This window comes from Chelon labrosus (genome assembly GCF_963514085.1).
Source record: "Chelon labrosus genome assembly, chromosome: 4".
In the NCBI taxonomy this organism is placed as follows: Eukaryota; Metazoa; Chordata; class Actinopteri; order Mugiliformes; family Mugilidae; genus Chelon; species Chelon labrosus.
The window spans coordinates 20,597,223-20,617,211 of record NC_140340.1 but is presented as its reverse complement, the minus strand read 5'-3'; the positions used below and the strand labels follow the sequence as shown (position 1 = coordinate 20,617,211).

The 19,989-nt window shown below is 40.8% G+C and overlaps 1 protein-coding gene across 1 annotated transcript; it reads left to right on the top strand.

Moving 5' to 3' along the window:
- Positions 1-1,142: 1,142 nt before the first annotated feature.
- ippk (inositol 1,3,4,5,6-pentakisphosphate 2-kinase) lies at positions 1,143-19,863 on the top strand. The gene is made up of 14 exons (XM_084542750.1): positions 1,143-1,480; positions 5,716-5,775; positions 8,623-8,718; positions 9,578-9,644; positions 11,848-11,966; positions 12,470-12,559; positions 13,708-13,766; positions 14,933-15,005; positions 15,646-15,798; positions 16,216-16,336; positions 17,364-17,499; positions 17,585-17,687; positions 17,929-18,020; positions 18,306-19,863. Exons 1-14 carry the CDS (start codon positions 1,400-1,402, stop codon positions 18,538-18,540), a joined length of 1,485 nt encoding a protein of 494 aa, XP_084398876.1. The 5' UTR covers positions 1,143-1,399; the 3' UTR covers positions 18,541-19,863.
- The last annotated feature ends 126 nt before the right edge of the window (positions 19,864-19,989 follow it).

Genomic DNA, 19,989 nt, shown 5'->3' with positions numbered 1-19,989 from the left:
AAAAAGTGTTCTCAGTCATCCATGTCATGGTATTTCCAAAAACGGCTGAAAATAAGGACAACTGGATTTGTGGAGTTTCTTGAAGATGTTTCACCTCTCATCTACGTAGCTTCTTATATTCTAAAAGAAACTCAGCAAGTTAGTTGCCCTGGTTTTAAACTTTTTGTGTACACACTAAGTACAAAACTGGTGTTAATCTGTCTCCCATCCTGCAGACACAAACCCTCCTGCACATGCAGATTTCTCTGCATGTCGTTTACTTGGACATTGGTGAAAACCGCATGTGCATAGTGCAGCTAATATTCGAACAAACGTAAATAAACTTTTGTGGAAATCAGACTTTAATCTCAAATAATCTGTCAGTAACAGAACGGTTCGATAAATTATCATGAGTCCACCAAATCCTGTTTTCTCATTGCTTTGGGGGTATTGATTTTTTACAGTGTATAACTGGATCTGCATGAACATCTTGTTTTACTAGTTATTTTCTCAAGGACACTGACTTTTCAACAAATACATGCGGATTAAATGAAAGAGTACTTGTTTGAAGTTCAAACAAAGAACTTCCTGTTTCGCATGTTTTGGTGGAAGACGTATTAAGCCCCTTAATTAAAAATACAAATATAAACACACTCCGTTACAAAAGTACAAGAGTTTGAACTTTTTTAGTAGTTTTTTTAGCCAAAATTGTAGTTTGAACAAATCAATAATCTTTCCTTTCTTTTTCTCATGCATGCCGTTATTACTCATTCATCACATGATTTTCTGTTTCTGAATCCCTCGTCATTTGTCACGCTGTCAAAGAGACAACTTTTTTTTTTTTAACTTCCCCTCCTGTCCTCCGTCCCACCCACCTGTCCAGCCCAGTTCCCCGTCTTCTCTGACCAATCACAGCCGACCAGGCGGGCCCTCAGCGGATAGCGGACAACAGGGAGCGGTTCCTCTATGTGCCCATCAGAGATCGAGTCAAGCTGGAAAGATTTAACCGGAAACACCGGGAAGAAACCGTAAAAAGAAATGCTTGTGTTTCGTTTTTGTCAAAATAAAGTAATAGAAAGTTGCAATAATAAGATGATTATGGTATAATTGCCACTAGTATTTAAAAACAAAAATGAACACATTTTAATAGTTTAGCACTACTTAAGATACTTTTTGTTTTATTTTTAAATTTCATGACGTTTTCGAAAGTGAGCTCTAACTTTTATTTTAAAGCCATATCTGGAAGTAGTATTGTGATAGGTGACTTGGTCGTCCGGGGCAACAGCAGCTCGGTCTGCCCTGGTACTTCTGAATTACTGCAAGCGGACAGTAGGACAGGTCGCAGTACTTGTATGTCGCCGTGCCGTAGCGCGTCCCTCTCTGGCCGTTGACGTGATCTCGGTTTGTCGCCGCTGGTGTGATGGAACTGGACAAAATGGACGAAAACGACTGGAAGTACCACGGAGAAGGAAACAAGAGCCTGGTGGTCTCACACGTACAGGTGAGTGAGCTAAGCTAACACGGAGCTAGTCCAAGTTGGAGAAGTGACACCCACCGTCCGCTTTCACACTCTGCTGCTGCCAACTTCAGATAAGCCCCAGCTCGGTGCTGCTGATGACTGTTGTAAACCTTTTGACAATGTGCCAGTAAGTAAAAGTGAAAAGTCAACTGCCAAGATTTACGTTATCATCGTTACCGTTAGCCTGTGTTTGCTAGCTTAGCCGGCTTGCTAGCTAACAGCTAGTTGTTCAAATTAGTTCAACCATTTCTTAAGGTTGTTACACTGGAACAACAGCACTTATAAAGCCAGTAATAGCTAGAGCATGACAGCGTTACATGTAGTTTCTTGTCCCGCTGGAGTCACTTAATGTCTGTGTGGCGTTGTGTATTAAAATATATAAAAACCTGACGGACTGCTGTTGAGCTAATTTAGCCGCTAGCAGTTGTCTCAGCTTTTCCACCCAGCAGCTGGTAGAAGAGACGCGGCGACAGAAACCTTTTACGAAGCTACTGCTTGACCCGAGGTTACTTTGAAGAACTCTCCGGCTGCTAACTGACATGAGGCGAGTGGTGCGTTTACTGACATGCCCAGCTCTGGCCTCTATGGTAGTGGTAAAGGAATGTGAAATTAGGAACGTGTTCTTTACTGAACCGGTCTGTTCATATTGTTGTTGAGCAAATGTTATGTGGGCAGGAGCATTATCATATTCATCTCAACAACACGTTTTGTCTTCAATATTTGCATCACGGTATGAATCAAGTAAATGTGACTGACATCAAGGAAACTGAGCAACACTAGTATTTCAAGTTTTTGTTTTGCATATGGCTTGGTTTTAGATATCTAAGTTTCAGTCCACTTTTCCAGCACGTTATGTTCAGAAATAGTCGAGTATTAAATGATCTGAACACAAACAATGTTTGATAAATGAACTCAGTCCAATATGATCAGAGTTATTTGATGATTATTAGCAGTGAACTTTCACGTACTCTGCTTCTCTTGGTGAAGTTTTTGTTATCTGACACTACATGCGTTTTTAAAGTTGTAATAAAGACATTTTTAGGCGTTAAACACAGATATTTGTCAGTGTCCAGCAATACAATTTGTTGTGTAGAGTATCAACTTGAATATTTTTGTCAGCGTGCATTCCTATGGAACTAGTACTAAAACAAAAACTAAGTATCATTAAAGGAAGTCGGTATTTTTTTCTGTTACAGTAATATTTTTCTTAAAACATTTACATTTGGCAGTTTCCATCCTTCAACGTCATGTTTGCATTCCTGAATTAAATGTCAACATATGGCGTAATTTTGATTCACCATCACTAAGTAGCATAAACAGATGGATAATAGGGTGAGTCACATGTCAAACCGTAGGGTAAATGGGTAAAGTCCCCAAACAAAAATGTCCTTATTTGGCTGTTGTGGGACAGTATATACCTGGTATTTCAACATATTTATGACTGGAGTTGTCTATGCTTGCTCGGGTATCTAACTCTTTCGTTATCAGTCCTGTTGAAGGGGAGTTAGGGGTGGGCAGTAGCGTCCTTCATGCTTAAGCAGCCATTAATGTCTACATTCCTGAATTATACGGTGGATTTTCCTGCTGTGATATTCATGGAAATAAGAAACCCAGTGTCTGTGTTCAGAGTAGAGAAACACGGTTTCATCGGGTAGATTTGTTCTTCATGCGATGTGTAATCAGTTTTAAAATCAGTGTTTATGTGAGCATTTGCAGAACAGGAAATGTCCAGACAAGGAAAGTATGACTTTGACAGGACTAAACTGACGGTAAATTACGTAGAAAAGTTCACCTTTATCAATTTTTACCTTCGAAAACATTTGGTTGTTAAGGAACAACCATCTATTTACGGTGTCATCAGTCAAAAAAAAGGTCATAAAACACTTAAAGAAGTAATGTGTTGAAGTTAATGGCATCTAATTGTGAGGTTGCAGACTGCAACCAAGTGAATACCCGTCCCTTTCCAGACATGTAGAATGACTTGGCAAAACACTCACAGTTAGTAGTTATAGATGATTGTACACAAATTAAGTCCTCTAAGTATTGATATCATCTGGGGCCCAGTAGAGTATTTAACAGTAATGGATCACTACCGCTGCTCCAGAGCTAAGAACAGCACTGTTTTATGTGTGTGTCATGTTTTTGGCAGACATATTTATTGATCTCTGCCCTGCCCGTTAGTTATACTTGCACAAAACTCAGATTAGAATTCCAACCCTGGAATCTTCCATACGCACAGTAATCTCACGTAATTAATTAATAAATAAATAAATACATCATTGACTGAGGAAATACGTAACTCAATCACACACGACTCCTTATACATCAACATGATCACGTCGATAATTAACCACATGCTGATACATTATTTAATGACAGAATCACATTTGTGTACTCATATTAAATATAGGGGTGGGACTTTAACGCGTTAATTACGATTAATTAATTACAAAAAAAATAACGCATTAAAATAATTAACGCATTTAATCGCAGTTTGCATTCCAAACAATGCGGAACGTTTGTTAGTGCAAGATTTCCTGGTACACCAATTACACTGATGCACACGTCAGGGCTCGGCTAACGGCTACCAAAACGGAGGAATCGGATGAAAGCACATTGCTAGGACTGATGGAAGGTACCACCGAAGCATAGACATATATACATGTATATATGTCTATGCCACCGAAGCACTTCAACACTACGGTGCCATCTAAATGGAAAGCATGTTGCAGTGAGCACAGAAACTGTCGGAGCTGTTAGCGCTAGCAATCCCCGTCCGAGTACAGACAAGACATGTTGGCAGCCCAAACTGTTTTGTTTGTTTGTTTGTTTTGTTTTTTTAACCATTTAAAACCATTTCTTTTTCCACTGTTTTGAATTGAAATGCAATTAAATGCATTTTTCCAGACATCAAAAGAGCTTGAGTTTACAATATTCACGTCTGTGTCTATTATTTGATTCAGTCATCCACTAATATCCATTTAAATTGAAAAATGTTGCTTTTTGGGGCAAATATTGTTATGCGATTAAAATGCGATTAATCGAGATTAATTAATTACAAAGCCTCTAATTAATTAGATTAATTATTTTAATCGAGTCCCACCCCTAATTAAATACTTTCATTTATCAATTCTTGTTTATATTTATTTTATTTAGTTAACAGCTACAAGGACAAATATTTCAAAAGTCTCATTACCAATGAACAGACCTCACTTACGGGGCTTTTTCCATCATTTATAATAGCGGTAGTGTGTTTTTTCCTGAATGAATGAGACAAAACTCTGCTGACGCAGGAGCATCCCTGTTGAGTAAGAGGTCCCTAATGTGATTCAAGACACATTGTATTCCCACTACCAAAGGAATGCGGACAAATGTGGACACATGTGACCCAGATCACCTCCAAATGTGGTCAGAGTTCGGATCTCACTGTGTCTTGGGTGTGTTCACATCTGAATTTGGAGATAATAAACACTGACCAACAGTTACTTTTACTGAAATCACTGCAACAGAAAAGCGGGAAGATGTCTGAGTAGATGATGTGTAGGAGGCAGAAGGAGAATTTATGTGGTTGTCTGGCCACTGAGAGACCTGAACGAACGGGGGAAAAAACAATTGTTTTGTTCTGTGTTGCTGAAATGTGTAGTTATATTTCCATGTGTAAGATGGTGATGAGTACGGCGTACATCTGAGAACCAGGAAATCTGCCTTTAATCAGACACACTGAACCATTTAAAATAACCTGTTATATTTTTCAAAGTTCTGGTAGTCTTATAATAAGAACTAATTACTGAATTATTGTATGTAAATATGAATTTAACTGTAATCCGATTACTACAGTTACATAAAATCTGGTGTCTGTTGTGTCTACATGTTCTCAGGTACATGGATGTTTCCTAAGTACTCACACCCTGAAACAAGCAGTCACTGTCGTTAGTTTTAACCGTTAATGTTTAATCATATTGTGCTTCATTGTTCTATAGACAGAGTCAAGACTGGACTTGCATTCTGACGCAAATATTTGTAGGATTACAGTCCTTGGTATGCTGTGAAAGCCCACTCAAGTTTTTTAACTGACGCACCCCAGATGTTGCAGAATAGACTCCCTGTTCCTGTTGCGCTGTGGGAAAACTGATTATATTTCAACCTGCCTGAGGACACGGCTTATCTGTAGTTCCGCTAAACTTACCTGAGCGTTTGTCCTGTTTCTGTTCTTTCAGCTTTCCAGAGTTTTGCGTCTGCTCAAATATCCGGCCGAGGACTCTGAAAACCCACCCCAGGTAACTAAAGTCTACATGTCAATTATTACAAACGGAAAATGTTCACATCTCATTGTAAATTCCTACTTATTGATTTTATTTATTTAATATTTTGCAATGGACACACATGTAATCATTTGGAAATAAGCCAGAGAAGCACGGTACAATTTAAGCCAGAATTGAATCACCAAACTGGGTCAAATTCTAATTTTAGAGTATTTTCCATGAGATTGGTGTTTGACGTTCAGTTGATCTGATTTCCTTGAACTGAGTTTACTTCTAGTTTTCACTAAAGAGCTGATAGACTCTCCTTATTTTCCAACTTCCTGTGGTTCCATCTTTTGTTTGTTTTGTTGTTGCCCTCTGTTTAAGATCAGCTCACGTTATCCACTCTCTTCTGTCTGGTGGTGGAGATGATGTCGAGGGATGTCCGCTGAATACGGCCTCTCGTTTGTTAACGTTCTTGGCGATGCAGGCGGTGTTTAGTGCCTACGCTGATTAGTGTGGGAGCAGTTTGTGAGATTTAAGAGCATATTCCTAAACAACTCACATTACAAGATAATCTGGGCTGAACCTTGGGACTGTGCCAGGTCTAGACCGGATTTCTGCACTAAAACTACTTTACTTTGAGCCAGTATTTGTGTGCTATTCCATATCAGAACCAATCCGCCGATGCTTTCAGTGTGAAACTAAGAAAGACTTTGCTCTTGAAGAAACTAAGCAAAAAATATTAAAGGAAGACAACTTCACTTGTAGAGACAGAAGCCTCAACATTGGAGTGTTTAGAAAACCCACCCATACTGACCAGCATCTATTATTTGATTCCCACCACATCCTGGAACACAAACTGAGGGTCATTAGAACTCTAAAAACTGTACACACAAGGAAGGACGGCAAGCAAAAGGACCAAAAACGCATCAAACAAACACTCAAGACGTCCCAACTGGGCCTATGTTAACCTTAAGACTGGAGCCTCTAACTGATCATGGGTCATTTGAGTACCATTCATTGAAGAAAGAGGACAGGGCCAAACAGTCTCCACCAATGACAGGTGAGTATCTAGTCGTTAACAGACGCTAGTCAAGCGAGTTTCTGATAGATGATGCCCACAGATGTTGCTATTTAAACCCCAACCCCCACCCCTCCTTTAGAACTGAAGAAGCTACTTGGATGAATGGCGAAACCTCTTCAAGAAACATGCATTCCCAGTTGCCTTTCTTTAACGTTTTTGGATATACCATGACCCGAATGACTGAGAACCTCCACAGACATCTTGAAGAAAGCATTATCAAAATGAGTAGTGAGCAGAGTTAATATACAGGAAATAGCAGAATTATGCTCCAAACAAAAGAATTATTACGGTCATATTTACTGTAAAAAAAGATTTGGGTTTGAAGCTAAAGAGAATCCCAGTTAACCAAATGTCATAGATATAACTGGCCCACTACAGAAAATAACAAGTGGTCTTTTGTCAAATTATCAGGGCAACATCCTCACCGATATTTATCAAGTCTCTGGTGTTTATTAAGTAAAAGTTCAACACATCACCAAATCAAACAAGGCAATTGGCTTAAAACCACGTGATGTTCTCAATGTGCAGCTATTTTCTTGCACAGGTAATGCAGTCAGACAGGTTTTTTTGTCAATAACTCGCAGTGGTGTGTTGTAACTGAATGTCAGTCTGATTGACTGAGTCTGAGAGGACAAAGCTGGGCTCTGAGCTGACACGTAAACAGAAGATGAGGTTTAACCTCTGGTTCACACCTGTCCACCTGCAATAGAAATGTTTTTTCAGTCAGAGTTTCTTAGTGCCGCCACCCATTTACGTGAAGCTGCATTCACTATAGTTATTTTACATCCTGGTTAGACCTTGATCCAAATGTAAAGCAAAGTGTGGCCTCGCCCAAACCCAGATTCAAATCAACTGCTGCTTGTCAGCTTCTGTCACGCTAAAAGTGATTGTCATTATACCAAGACTAACACTAATACAACAACTCAACACACTTGAAACACATGGGAGAAAATAGAAAAATAAAGTTCTGCCATTTTAGCCTCCTTGGCACAAATGCAGAAGGAGCAGTGTTTGTTCAGGCTTACAGATCAGAATACATGAAAGCACCACCTCCTCACCAGTCAGCTGTGAGTCACAAAATGTGTGCGGTTATAAATGTGTGTCCTAGTTGATTTGACAGCTGTGGTTCCTAATGTGATTTTAGGGTATAGATACACCAAATAACTACCGGCAATGAAAGCCGGGTGGCATTGCCTCATTACCGCCTTTATCTTAACCAAAAAGTTGCACTTGAACACCACAAAGACGACAGCCATGACCAGCTGGTACGTGTTCTGCACATACATGAAAGGAAATAACTCTTAAAACCAGCAGGTGGCAGTAGTCTGTATTCATCATTCAAAAGGGGAACCAGGACAAGCTACTATTAGCTAGAAAGCTTGGATGAGCTACAAACCATGGTACATAGCTGTCTTCTCCTGAATCATGGCTCTCCCAACAGCTGGGTCCATTTCATGTTGTATGTTTGGTGAAGTTATTAGCTATGAAAGTTTGTAGCTAGTTCTGTGGAAATGTTTTACTCCTTAATCTTGTTTACAAAGTGTTCGGTTGTTTGTCCTTCTGTCAGTAGACAATAAGAGACTTGTCTTGATGACTGAAAAAACAAAGAGGAAACAAGCTCATCGTGAACAGAGTCAGGTGGTGATCGGCTCTGGACACTGAGCCGACTTTGTCTTGTGTCTTTGTGAGCTCATAGAGGACAAATAACTCCACCTCTGTTGTAAGATTTGACATGAATTGTCAAAAAAGGACAAACATGCTGTTTACCTTCCGTCCTGTTCTTGTTTGTCCTGCAGACAGCTGAGCAGGCCTTCAGGCAGATCCAGAACATTGTTGACTTCAGCTCCAACGTTATGAGTAGTCTGCTGGGGGAGAAGTTCATCCACAGTGGGGTAAGATTTTTAAATACTTCTACATAAGTTTCATCTCACCAAACATTAATGGTACTCCACAAATTAAACTTTGCACTCCTAAAAAGGGTAAAAATGGATACATGTTGTCTTTTTTTACACCACACATTCTTAATTGTCAAAACCTGATGCACACATTACCCACAATGCAACAAGATCTAAGCTTTCTACACCCGTAGAGATGATGACTACCAAAAAGAAAGCTAAAACAAAGGCAACTGACATCAAGAGGTTTCCTGAAGACATCTCTAACCTCCATGCAGTTGTCTTTGTTTTATCTGTGTTATAAACACAGACGTAAGCCTAAACCTCGGGACCAGGGCTTATATATCTTGTCCATCAGTAAATAATACCTTTGACCAGCAACTGTGAATCCTGTGACAAGACAAGGGTGAAGAAAAAAAGTTCAGTTCAGCACATTTCAACGTAAAAATAGTGCCTGAATGTGAAGCTCTTTTGAAAATGCGTAATCCAGTCATGTGAAAAACCAGAAATGAGTTACAGTGTTGTCTGGAAGTCTGGAAGGCTTTTAGCACATGAGCATCATTTTCCAGGTCAGATGAAGCCTAATTTTAGATTCAACTGCTGAATCTGGTTGTCTTACTTTGGCTCATGCTCCAAATTAAATACAGACAAAGTGATGAATGTGATTGTTAAATTCTGTATAATAAGCTGATGGAAGCGGTTGAGTATGGCTCAGTTGGCTCTGCACATAATCACTTCTATAATAAACCAGTGCTGATCACACTGGCTGCTCTATATAATGATTTACATAGACAGTTAGTAGCTGAGCCACAAATGTTATGTTCACAATCTAAAGTGACTTTATTTTTCTTTACAGGAAGTTGTTAAGTTGCCTCTGGAGTTTGTGCGACAACTGTCAATCAAAGTTCAACAACAGAGACCAGGTAAGACTAAAACATTTAACAATCACTTCTTTAGACTTTTTCTAAAGTAACATCAGTATAAAACTCCAGCCTGAAGTTAGCTTAGCATGAAACATGGAAACAAAATCTCACTAGAGAGCTCACTATATAATATGTTCAATATAGCAACATATTATATTTCAACTATTATTATTTAAATGAATCAATCATGCTCAAAGTAGCTAAAAAGGTAAGTAAATAAAGAAGACTTGACATATTCTAACATATTATTTCAAGTCACACATATTAAAAGATTTACTTCTCAGTTAACCTATTATGTCTGGATAGGTAAAACATATAAACAGCATTCACTGCATACACATTTAAGAGTGTTATCTTCTATACAGCTAGAAATACTCTTCTATCCCAACTTTGTCCATTATATGATATAATAGAATAATCTGCCATAACATAATGACCAGAGATGAAGTGAACCATTTCATGGTATCTGTCAGTGGGTGGGATGTGTCAAGCAGCCAATGAACATTTTGTCCTCAAGCTGATGTTAGGAGGAAAAATGGACAAGTGGAAGGACTTTGACAAGGGTCAAACCGTGACGATAGACAGCTGGATCAGAGCATCTCCAAAACTGCAGCTCTTGTGGGGTGTTTCTGGTCTGCAGTGGTCTTCAGCGGTCCAAGGAAGAGAGGTGACAGGGCCGTAAGCTGACAAGGATTATTAATGCATGATGGTAGCGAAGGCTGACCCTGGTCTTAACCAACAGAGGACCTACTGGAGCCAGTGTTTCCTCTAGGTTTTTTATTTAGCAGTGGGGGCAGGCCTGCCGAAAGCACCCCCCCCCCCCCGAAACGTCCCACCCGCCCCCCGGTCCCACCCCCCGCCTGGTCCCGTCCCGCCTAGTATGAAACGAAAATGACACAGCGCCGAATAGCGTTTGGGTGCTGTTGTTACAGAGTGAGCCAGACTGACGAGCGCACAACTATAAATGGGTCACACCAGCGTTGTCTACTGTCTAATAGCTAATGTAATATTGCACATATTTTCGTCCTATTTCAACTAAAGAAACAAGGTTAGGCTACTTAAAGAGACCCCTTCCACTCATAAAATATGTTCTAAATGGCATAAATAGGCTAGGCTACTGCCAAATACGTAACAACTTATTGTAAATTGTCAGTAGGCTAGGCTATCCTTGCCTATAGATTAGGGTAGGACACTCACGTGTAGGCTACACTGTCTGCTTAATTTGATCTTGACATATAGGCTAAGCATTCTGTAGCCTAATTCATCGCACTTCACAATCGTTTCTTTTTGCTAATTTATTTTCACATTTAGCATCAGGGGTAACAACGTTTCGGTCGTGCGGCCTTTGTGCGTGTGTGTAGCCTAATTCATTAAAACCTAAACTTTTCTGTGTAGGCTAATACAACACAACTATTAACTTTAACATCATTACGTCTATTACTACATCTATAGACTATTTCCAATTGGTATTATATTAGTGACTCACTTACCGTTGTTTCCAGATGCTTTGATATCAGGACGTGAGCTGACAGAACTGACAAGTTGAACGTTGTCCAATTAAAACGGACCCACCGCGGTGACGTTTTTGGTGGAGCTGTTAAGTTTAATAGTCGACTCAGAAGAAAGCTAACGTTTTGACAAAAAGCTACATCAACACAACAGTAGGCTATGTGGAGTTAAACTGGACAGCCCCAATAACCTCTGAATAGTTCTACTTGTTAAATTGCAATGTGAGCGGCAGCCAACGGGGGGTGCATTATGTCGGCAGGATCATTTAAAAGGCAACCGCGACTATTGTGCGTCTGCCCCATTTCTGATACAGCGGCGGCAGAAAATTAAACCATGGCGGGCCGCCGCTCCAAAATCAACATAGAGGAAACACTGTGGAGCTCAGTCTGCTGAAATGTTAACGCTGGTTCTGATAGACAGGAGTCAGAACACATAGTGGTTTTTTTTGGTTGTGTGCTGCGTAGCTGCAGACCAGTCAAGGTGTCCATGCTGATCACTGTCCACTGATGAAAGCTCTTACAATGGCACGCTGGCATCAGAACTGCTGGTAATGGTGATACCACAGCACACCTTCAGAGGTGGGCGCTGTTCTGATGGCAAAAGGGCGACTTGACCAATATTAGGCAGGTGGTCATAATGTTATGACTAATATATCGTATCATCTCAGAACGTTGTCTCTTACTGCGTCTTTCAGCCTGGCGTTGTGATAAAGTGATGGACATCTACAGCGGCTGTGCTCTGTGTCTGCCCGACCTGACATCTCCAACCCTCCGCCAGCCGACACACACTCCTCCGATCTGCATCGAGATCAAGGTACACACACACACGCATTCATTGAAATATTGCATTCGCCAGCCCCTTACCCTAACCATAACCTAATTGTAACCTCTACCCTTAAACGTCTTGACTCTCAAGCAGCTTTGTAAAGAAGTGAGGACTGGCCAAAATGTCGTCACTTCATACAAATGTCCAGTGGTGTGAAACTCTGAAAGATGGCTGTAAAACTGCACACTCATGCACACAGTGCTGTAGTTCTCTTTTCTAGGCTAAAATAGGCCCTCTCTGGCTTTTTGATGTAATAATAGTGCTGGTATTTAGGGAAGAAGGAGAAAACATGTATTCCTAATAAAGAAACGTAAATTTGTCTCCTTGTTAATGTTTCATGTTAATAAAACCGATGCTCTCCCTCCTGAGAAGCTGCCACATTTTCAGATTTGTTTTTTTTTCCCGGACAGACCTCAGACTGGTTTGTAAACAGACCACGAGTGTGACTGTGAGTGACTCGGCTGACTTTTGTTTTCCTGTTTTGTTTTCAGCCTAAATGTGGTTTCCTGCCGTCCCCAAAACACGTTAGCAAAGACATCAAGACCAAAGTGTGCCGCTTCTGCATGCACCAACACTATAAGGTAAGTACAGTACAACACAAAACAGTTGTACAACAATCTGCACATGTTTGATGAGAGTCACAACATGAACATATCTATGTCACTTTGACTAAAATCCATTTGAGCGCCACCTGCTGTCAACAGTAAGTCATCACCCACTATGCATCAAAATCGCACAATGAATTCTTCTCGATGTAAACAGAAAGATGTAATTAGTGGGTGTTTTGTAGTGCCACATTGTGGACACGGATAGTGACAAGTAAGAACAGCCAGGCGATCACAAGGGTCTGGTGGTCTGTTAATCACTGCTTGTAGCTTATATTGCACCTTTCAGATTGAAGTTGCAAAGTAGGTATGTCACAATCGGTACGATCGGGCTGATCGAGGGATTTTTAAAGTGATCGGATCAGATCGATATCTAACTTTCGCTAAGTCAGTTCTTTTGTCGTTATTTATTTTAGGTCTGCAATAAATCTAAACTATGTTCTTGTAGCGTCAAAACTTCTTATTCCTCTTCGCTGCCAGGGAACCATGTCTGTAAGATAGAAGAACTTTCCTCTGGAAAATGAAGTCAGTCAGACAGAAATTTGTAAATTGTGTAATGTCTTTCCACACTACAATAACTTGGACAGTCCTGTTTACTGGACTAAATATAGTCACGCTGTGCACATGTGATCTAGGAGAATACGTCAAATAAGAAAAAGCCTTTATGAATCTCCAGGGGAAGACGTTTTGTTTATTTAAGTTTGGATCAGGACTTGGATCGGCCGATACTGAATATTAAAAGATTGGTATCGGATTGAGGAGCAAAAAAACTTGATTGGGACATCCCTGTTACAAAGTTGTTGTTTTTTTTGTTTTGTTTTTTTGAAAAACCGTCCAATCATTAAAATCATTGACGCTTCAAATGACAAAACATTTGGAAAAACTGTGAAGTAAAAAGCAAAAATAACCTAAACCGAAACCAGTCAACATGTAATAAAAAACTTAAACAAATGTAACTAGTGATTTAAAAGAAGCATCAGATCAGGATAAAAGTATTTAATCATACTCTGAATCAGAAGGTTAGAAAGCTGATCAGTTCACACTACAACTACAGAACGAGAAATGTTTGGTGATTTCCGTCTCTGACATTTCTTCCTTCATTCCTTTGTTATCTCTCTGTCCAGGTGGCCAATGGGAAGTGGAAGAGACGCAGTCTGTACTGTCCTCTGGACCTGTTCTCAGGGTGAGATCACTGCTGCTGTGTTTTTTTTTCTTTTAAACTGCTGCGTTCAGGGCCAGTGGACGTCAATTAGGAAAAATGGCAACAAAGCCAATAACAACGCTGCATACAGTCTGAAAACATGTTGTCCTGTGGTGTCTGGCAACAGAGTGTTGTTAGTGGGGGCCTTTGGGTCCGATGGGCTGAGGGAAAGCATGAACATATTGATGGTGTTTAGACAGAGTTAGCTCTTGTTGTTGTTACTGCTCTGTATTTGAAAAGTGAATATCGTCAACGCTGCCGCTCCATCTGAGTTCAAGCTCCGCTATCAGCACAGTGGAACCAAAGTCGACCATGATTCCTTGCTGAACTCTGCGTTTGCATCATGCACTCACTTGCCAGTTCATTAGGTACACTAATGAAGACATTCTAATAAAACAGTTGTGCTATAAATCTTAGCTTTATTAAGGTTTATGGTGTTGAGCATCTATTTAAAATAACTGAAACACTGTCGATTCAACTGTGTTTTCATTTTGGAGGCTGTAGTTGTTGTGCTATTGAATTGTATTGAGTTGTACTGACACGTTTCTGTCCTTTTGACAACCCCTTTGTAGCCAGTGGGCTACACTAAGTAATAGAAACACTTTAGTTTAACAGCACCACAAACTACACCACCCTCTAGAATAATCATCCAGTTGAATAACCACCTTTCTGATGATGTTTCAACGTCAACTAAACACCGCAACAGTCAAGAAGCTAAGATTTAGTTCAGAGCTGTTTATTATATTAGAACAGATTTATTTTTACAAGTGTACCCAATGAACTGGCTAGTGAGTGTTTATATTGTCTGGTATATTCTGAGGAGACTTGTTAATGTTATTTGTGCTCCTCTTAGTTATTAGTTAGTTATAGTGAGGTTACTTGTGTTGGGAGCCTTCTACTGGCTCTGATAGCTCAGCCAGAGCTGTCTAAACTTTGGATATGTGCTCCACACGCATTATCTCTAACCAATGATTTTACTGCCTTTCATAAGGTTTCTTTATTTCTAGATAGTGAAAATTTATTTTAACATTTTAAGCTGTAGCCTGCACAGTGTTCACTTCTGGCTACCACCACAGAAAAAGTCATCTGCTGATAATAAGTCTACTCCACTGATCTGCTGCTGAACATGATTTTCTCTTGTTGTTCAGGAACAGACAGAGAATGCACTTTGCCATCAGACACCTGATAGAAGAACCTCAGAACAACTTCAAAGTATTCAAGGTGAGACTCTGTGTGACTCTTGGTGCTATTTTTGTGCCACTCAAATTCAGGTCAGTGTTATTACGTTCATTTTAAGTTGAGAATGAATCCCACAGTCTTTGTTCTGTAAAACATCTTTTCCGTTTCAGTGATAATCCTCCAAACTTCCTGTCATTTCAATGCAAGTTTCACTCTGTGTTACTGACTCTGCTGCTCAGGAAGGAAGAACTGAAGCAGAAGCAGAAATGTGGAATTATTTTTGGGCTTGTGATGATACATGTGGGTTTTTTTTTTGTCTGTCTGAAATCTGCTTTGTTTGAACAATTGATGGTGATAAAAACTAAAGGTGTTAACAGAAAAGCTGGAACATCCTGATGTCGTGGGTTTAACAAAAACTGATAACAGTCCGGTCTGTGCAGACGTCATGATGGTGTTATAGAAAGGTTTGAAGAGATTTTGTACGACTGAACAGACTCAAAAACCTGAGATTGACCTGAAAGTCGCCAGTTAAATCTTCACACTTTTGCGCCAGATCTGTGACATGTACTAAAAATGAATCCTCAAATGATTTAAATGAAGTGAAGAGAAATTCATCATTAGATTTGTTTACACTCGATTACAACATGAAGCAGCTATTGTAAGGCCTGTGTGTGTGTTTCAGGGTGGTCAATGTGTCTTCAGCAGTAAGGAGGGCAGTGACGACGCGGTGGACCTGACCTCTCTGCTGCATCACCTCAGACCTTACTTCCTCTACGGAAACAATCGAATCAATAGTCACATCACCAGCAAGGCCGTACTGAACGACTTCATCCAGGTAAATCCACGCTACACACGAATACTAAAACTACAGCACAGACACACAACGTTGCATAATATATAGAGCTGGGAACACTGCTGCAGAAATCACATTTACCAGACTTCATGGTAAATGGCCTTGCTTTTATATAGCGCTTTTCTACCTATTGGTACTCAAAGCGCTTTACAGTCATAGACACATCTACCCATTCGCTCACACAAGCACACACACATTCACACACCAGTGCCACGCACTGGGAGCAACTGGGGGTTCAGTGTCTTGCTCAAGGACACTTCGGCATGTGGCACATTCCGGGGATCGAACCGCTAACCCTCTGGTTCGTGGACAACCCGCTCTACCTACTGAGCCACAGCCGCCCCCTCATTAACTATATAGTGAAGCTTTACTGGAAAACTTCTCTTTCTCCCTCTCTAGGTCCTGGTGAACGCCCTCCTGAGTGGAGGAGGAGGTGATGGAGAGATGGTGACGGACAGACGAGGAGAAGGGCGGAGCTTCTGTGAAGCGAGTCTCCTCAACAAGGAGAGGATTCGTCACGGTCAGAAGCTCTCTGTTGATTTCCAGTAGTTTTCTTTCTGCTTCACTGATCTGAAGTTGGTCAGTTTACTTATATGATAAAGACGGCATTAGTTCTAGTTTATTTAACATCCAAACTGGAGCAGCAATGATTAATTGATTAGTCAGCTAACTAAACAACGGTGTCGTCATTTGTTGGTTTTAAGATAAGATAATCCTCACATAACTGAGAAATAATCTGTAGATAAACTAATAATGAAAACAGTCGTGAGGAGTCTTAGTATTTAAGGTATGAAGACACCAAACCAACGGCAAAGAACTATGACTTAATCTGTGTCTGGACCTAAAAGTTGGTTTGTACCATAAACTGGCACATATCTGCACCTGTGTGGAAGGAAATAACTCTTCATACCAGCAGGTGGCAGTAGTCAGTATTCATCATTTAAATGGGGAAACTGGAAAAGCTGCTATTAGCTGGGAGGCTACGAAGAGCTGCTGAGTCACGCTGATCATTTGGTCTACAGTTTATTCATTCTAGATAATCATGTTCATGTAGAAATATTTAAATATTCAAATGAGATGGATGTAAAATAAGAAGAGGCTTCTGAGTCAAGTGGTGTGCTGACATTACAGATATCGTTTCTTGTCCCATGAGCAGAAGATTTTAACTCACAGCTGTTAGTATTTGACAACGTTAGATCTTAGTGCTCCTTCTGATCTCGTACTTTACTGAACTGTGTGACTGATTCATTCATTCAGCAGCACAGCCTGGGCCATTTGAAAATCTGTGCAGTCATATAAATGATTAAAAAGTCCCCTCATTTTTATATATTGTAAAATTTCCCCTTGTTATCATGTTCTTCTTTCCTCTTAACACAGGATGACATTTGCATTCAACAAGACTGATCTTCTAATACAAACATTTGCCCAGAACATCTGAATTTGATTATGTAAATGTGTGAAAGCTAAAACCAGACTGTTGCTTGTGCTAGTTGTTTTGATGCAGAAACACATTCAAAGGTTTATAACACCTACGTCTGTGTTTGCAGGTTCTCAGGGTTTACCCAGCGACAGTGTTTTGTTCAGGATCCTTCAGACTCAGATGTTGGACACTCTGGACATTGAAGGACTTTATCCTCTTTACCGCAGAGTAGAGCAGCACTTACAGGACTTCCCCAAGGAGAGGTAACAGCACCAGAAGAAAACTCTTAATCTCACAGGTGAATCACTGATTATTCTGGCTTCTGACGTCACTTCATGTCTGTGTCAGGACACGTCTGCAGATAGACGGACCGTACAACGAGGTCTTCCTGGAGAAGATGCAGAAATCTTCGCCTGAGGACGACGGCTCCGTGGAGTACGCTGTTGCCAAGGTCTGACTCAAGTTTAGGAAAAAATGGAAACAAGATCAGCAAGACACAAACACACAGAGCTGCTTCACTATAAAAATAACCAAAGCCGAGTCACAGAGAGAAAACATCCTTTTGACTGTGGATCTATTCAGTTTTAGCAAACTGAGGACAAACACTCACAGCTGAAGTTAACTGTGTTATCAGATGTGTCTGCTTTAGTTCATTTGTTTAGCGTCTCTAACTGCTGCTTGATTCACCTCAGGTCCATCAGTATCGCGTCGCCATGACAGCCAAAGACTGCTCCATCATGATCGCCCTCGTGCCGAGCAGTGAGGAAGAGGATGATGATGAAGGGTAAGAATCCATCATCAGTAGAAACTAAATGATGTTTGATCAACTTTTAGCTTGAATGAAACTGTTCGCTGGTGATTCTCTCCGTTTCCTTGAACTCACATTCTCCTGGTCCCTGTTTGTTGGTGCATTCCTTTGTAATAAGCTGCTGTACCAGCTGAGATAAACTGTACAGGACAGGGGAGAGCTACAGTGAGAGCAACATGTTCTGTTTTTATGAACCGGTGTGTGATGTCAAAGACCTCCTTCTTGTCCATTAATCCTCCTCCTCTCATCCTGTCTCTGCAGTCAGAGGCGGCTCAGGGACTTTAGACCTCCTGCTTTCTCCTACTCTGTCTCCATCTTGGATTTGGACCCGAAGCCTTTCGACAGCATCCCCCGCCAGCTGCGTCTGGACCAGAAGATCGTCTCCTGCTACCTGAAGACTGGCGGTGCCTTGCCAAAGGGCTCCCTGTCGCCGTACCCCGGCATCTTTGCGGCTGCAGAGAGAGAGGACTGCACGCTGCTCTTCCACCCGATGTGAACGCCCGGTCTGGCCGCTGATAGGCGAGGACTGACCGACGCCGCCTCAAACGGAGAAGAGATGAATCGGCTGTTTGTCTTGCTGCAGCACTTTCTCTTCGTGTTGACGGGTGTCGGCTCTGGCTGCTGCTCAGCAACAAAAAAATGTCAAGCGACTTTCATCAGATATGTTACTCAAGAGCGCTTGTGTCGTCATGGCAACCCAACTTCTCGCTCCAGCCATGAGGAGAATGCCAACATCACCACCGCTCTGAGTTGTATTTATTAGAAAACCTCACAGGAAGCTCTGTTCTGTTCTTTTGGTGACAAAGAGTTGGCATTAACTTCCTGAATGGATGTATGTGGTTGTCGTGGCAACATGCTCTGACCCTGCTTGTTCACCATGGCAACGCTTCAGAGGCTTGAAAGAGGGAAGAAAGAAAGTAGAGTGGAAGTGATGAGAGAAGCTGGTTGTTGAGCTGTGCCGACGTATGTCGTTTCCTGAATGTGGGCGTGGTCTGTCTGTGTCCTCTGGGGTCACCATGGTAACAGAAGTACTGTGGTCTTCTCCGTAGCCACAGAGAAGTGGTGAAGACAACGTGGTGGATCTGATTGCCAAACAGTTGGTGAGAGTCGGAGTGATCGCTTCAGAAACTAACCAATGAGGCGATGCGGCGTCTCTCATCAGGCTTCTGTAGAAATGTTAAAGGTCAAACTGTAACGTTATTCTGTTTTATCAGGGAGTGGAGAGTCATTAAAGGATCAGTTCACCCTAAAAAAAAAAGGAAAAATAGTGCCACCAGTCCATCAGATAATAATATTAAACATCTGTTAAAGACGTTAAAGTCACAGTTAATGAAAAAGATTGAATTTTTTTTCTTTAATTGATAAAACAAACCAAATTCTGTTCTCCATTATTGTGTTGAGTTTATGAGGCAGAAATCCTAAAACAAGAACAAATGCTGCCATCAAATTAAGCTCAGTTACATCGTAAGAAGCCAGTACCCTTAAAGGTTGTTAAAATGCTGCATTTAGCAAACTAATGAGTCATTAACTTAATGTATCAAATCTGGGATCTGATCTCCCTCAGATATTTTTAAAAATTAAAACTTTACAACTAAATTACAATAGAGTTAATCTCCAAGGTTTCGGAAGATGTCAGTGAACGCGTCACACTGTGTAAATGTTGAGATTGTGAATACCACAAGAGGGCGCCGTTTATTTGGCATCGTCCCGTGATGAACGCAGTAAACATGACTCGGTTTGAAGGCAGCAACAAAACCATCTATTTGACGGGACAGGCGTGACGAGAGGGAGGAGAGAAAACAAACTGTTGTACTGGAAATCCAGTACAACAGTGGGACATAAGAATCACTTCCTGTTTGTTTGAAAAATCCTTTCTTTTGCTTCATCCACTTATCCAGGAGAGAATATGAGAAATGATCAGACCATGTCACCACACTGAGCTTCA

What these genes read in the sequence shown, in the direction of transcription:
- ippk (XM_084542750.1), top strand. Translation starts at nt 1,400, where the DNA reads ATGGAACTGGACAAAATGGACGAAAACGACTGGAAGTACCACGGAGAA. An exon ending in GCATGCACCAACACTATAAG is followed by an intron (nt 12,560 to 13,707) that starts GTAAGTACAGTA and finishes CTCTCTGTCCAG; the next exon opens with GTGGCCAATGGGAAGTGGAA. An exon ending in CCTCTGGACCTGTTCTCAGG is followed by an intron (nt 13,767 to 14,932) that starts GTGAGATCACTG and finishes CTTGTTGTTCAG; the next exon opens with GAACAGACAGAGAATGCACT.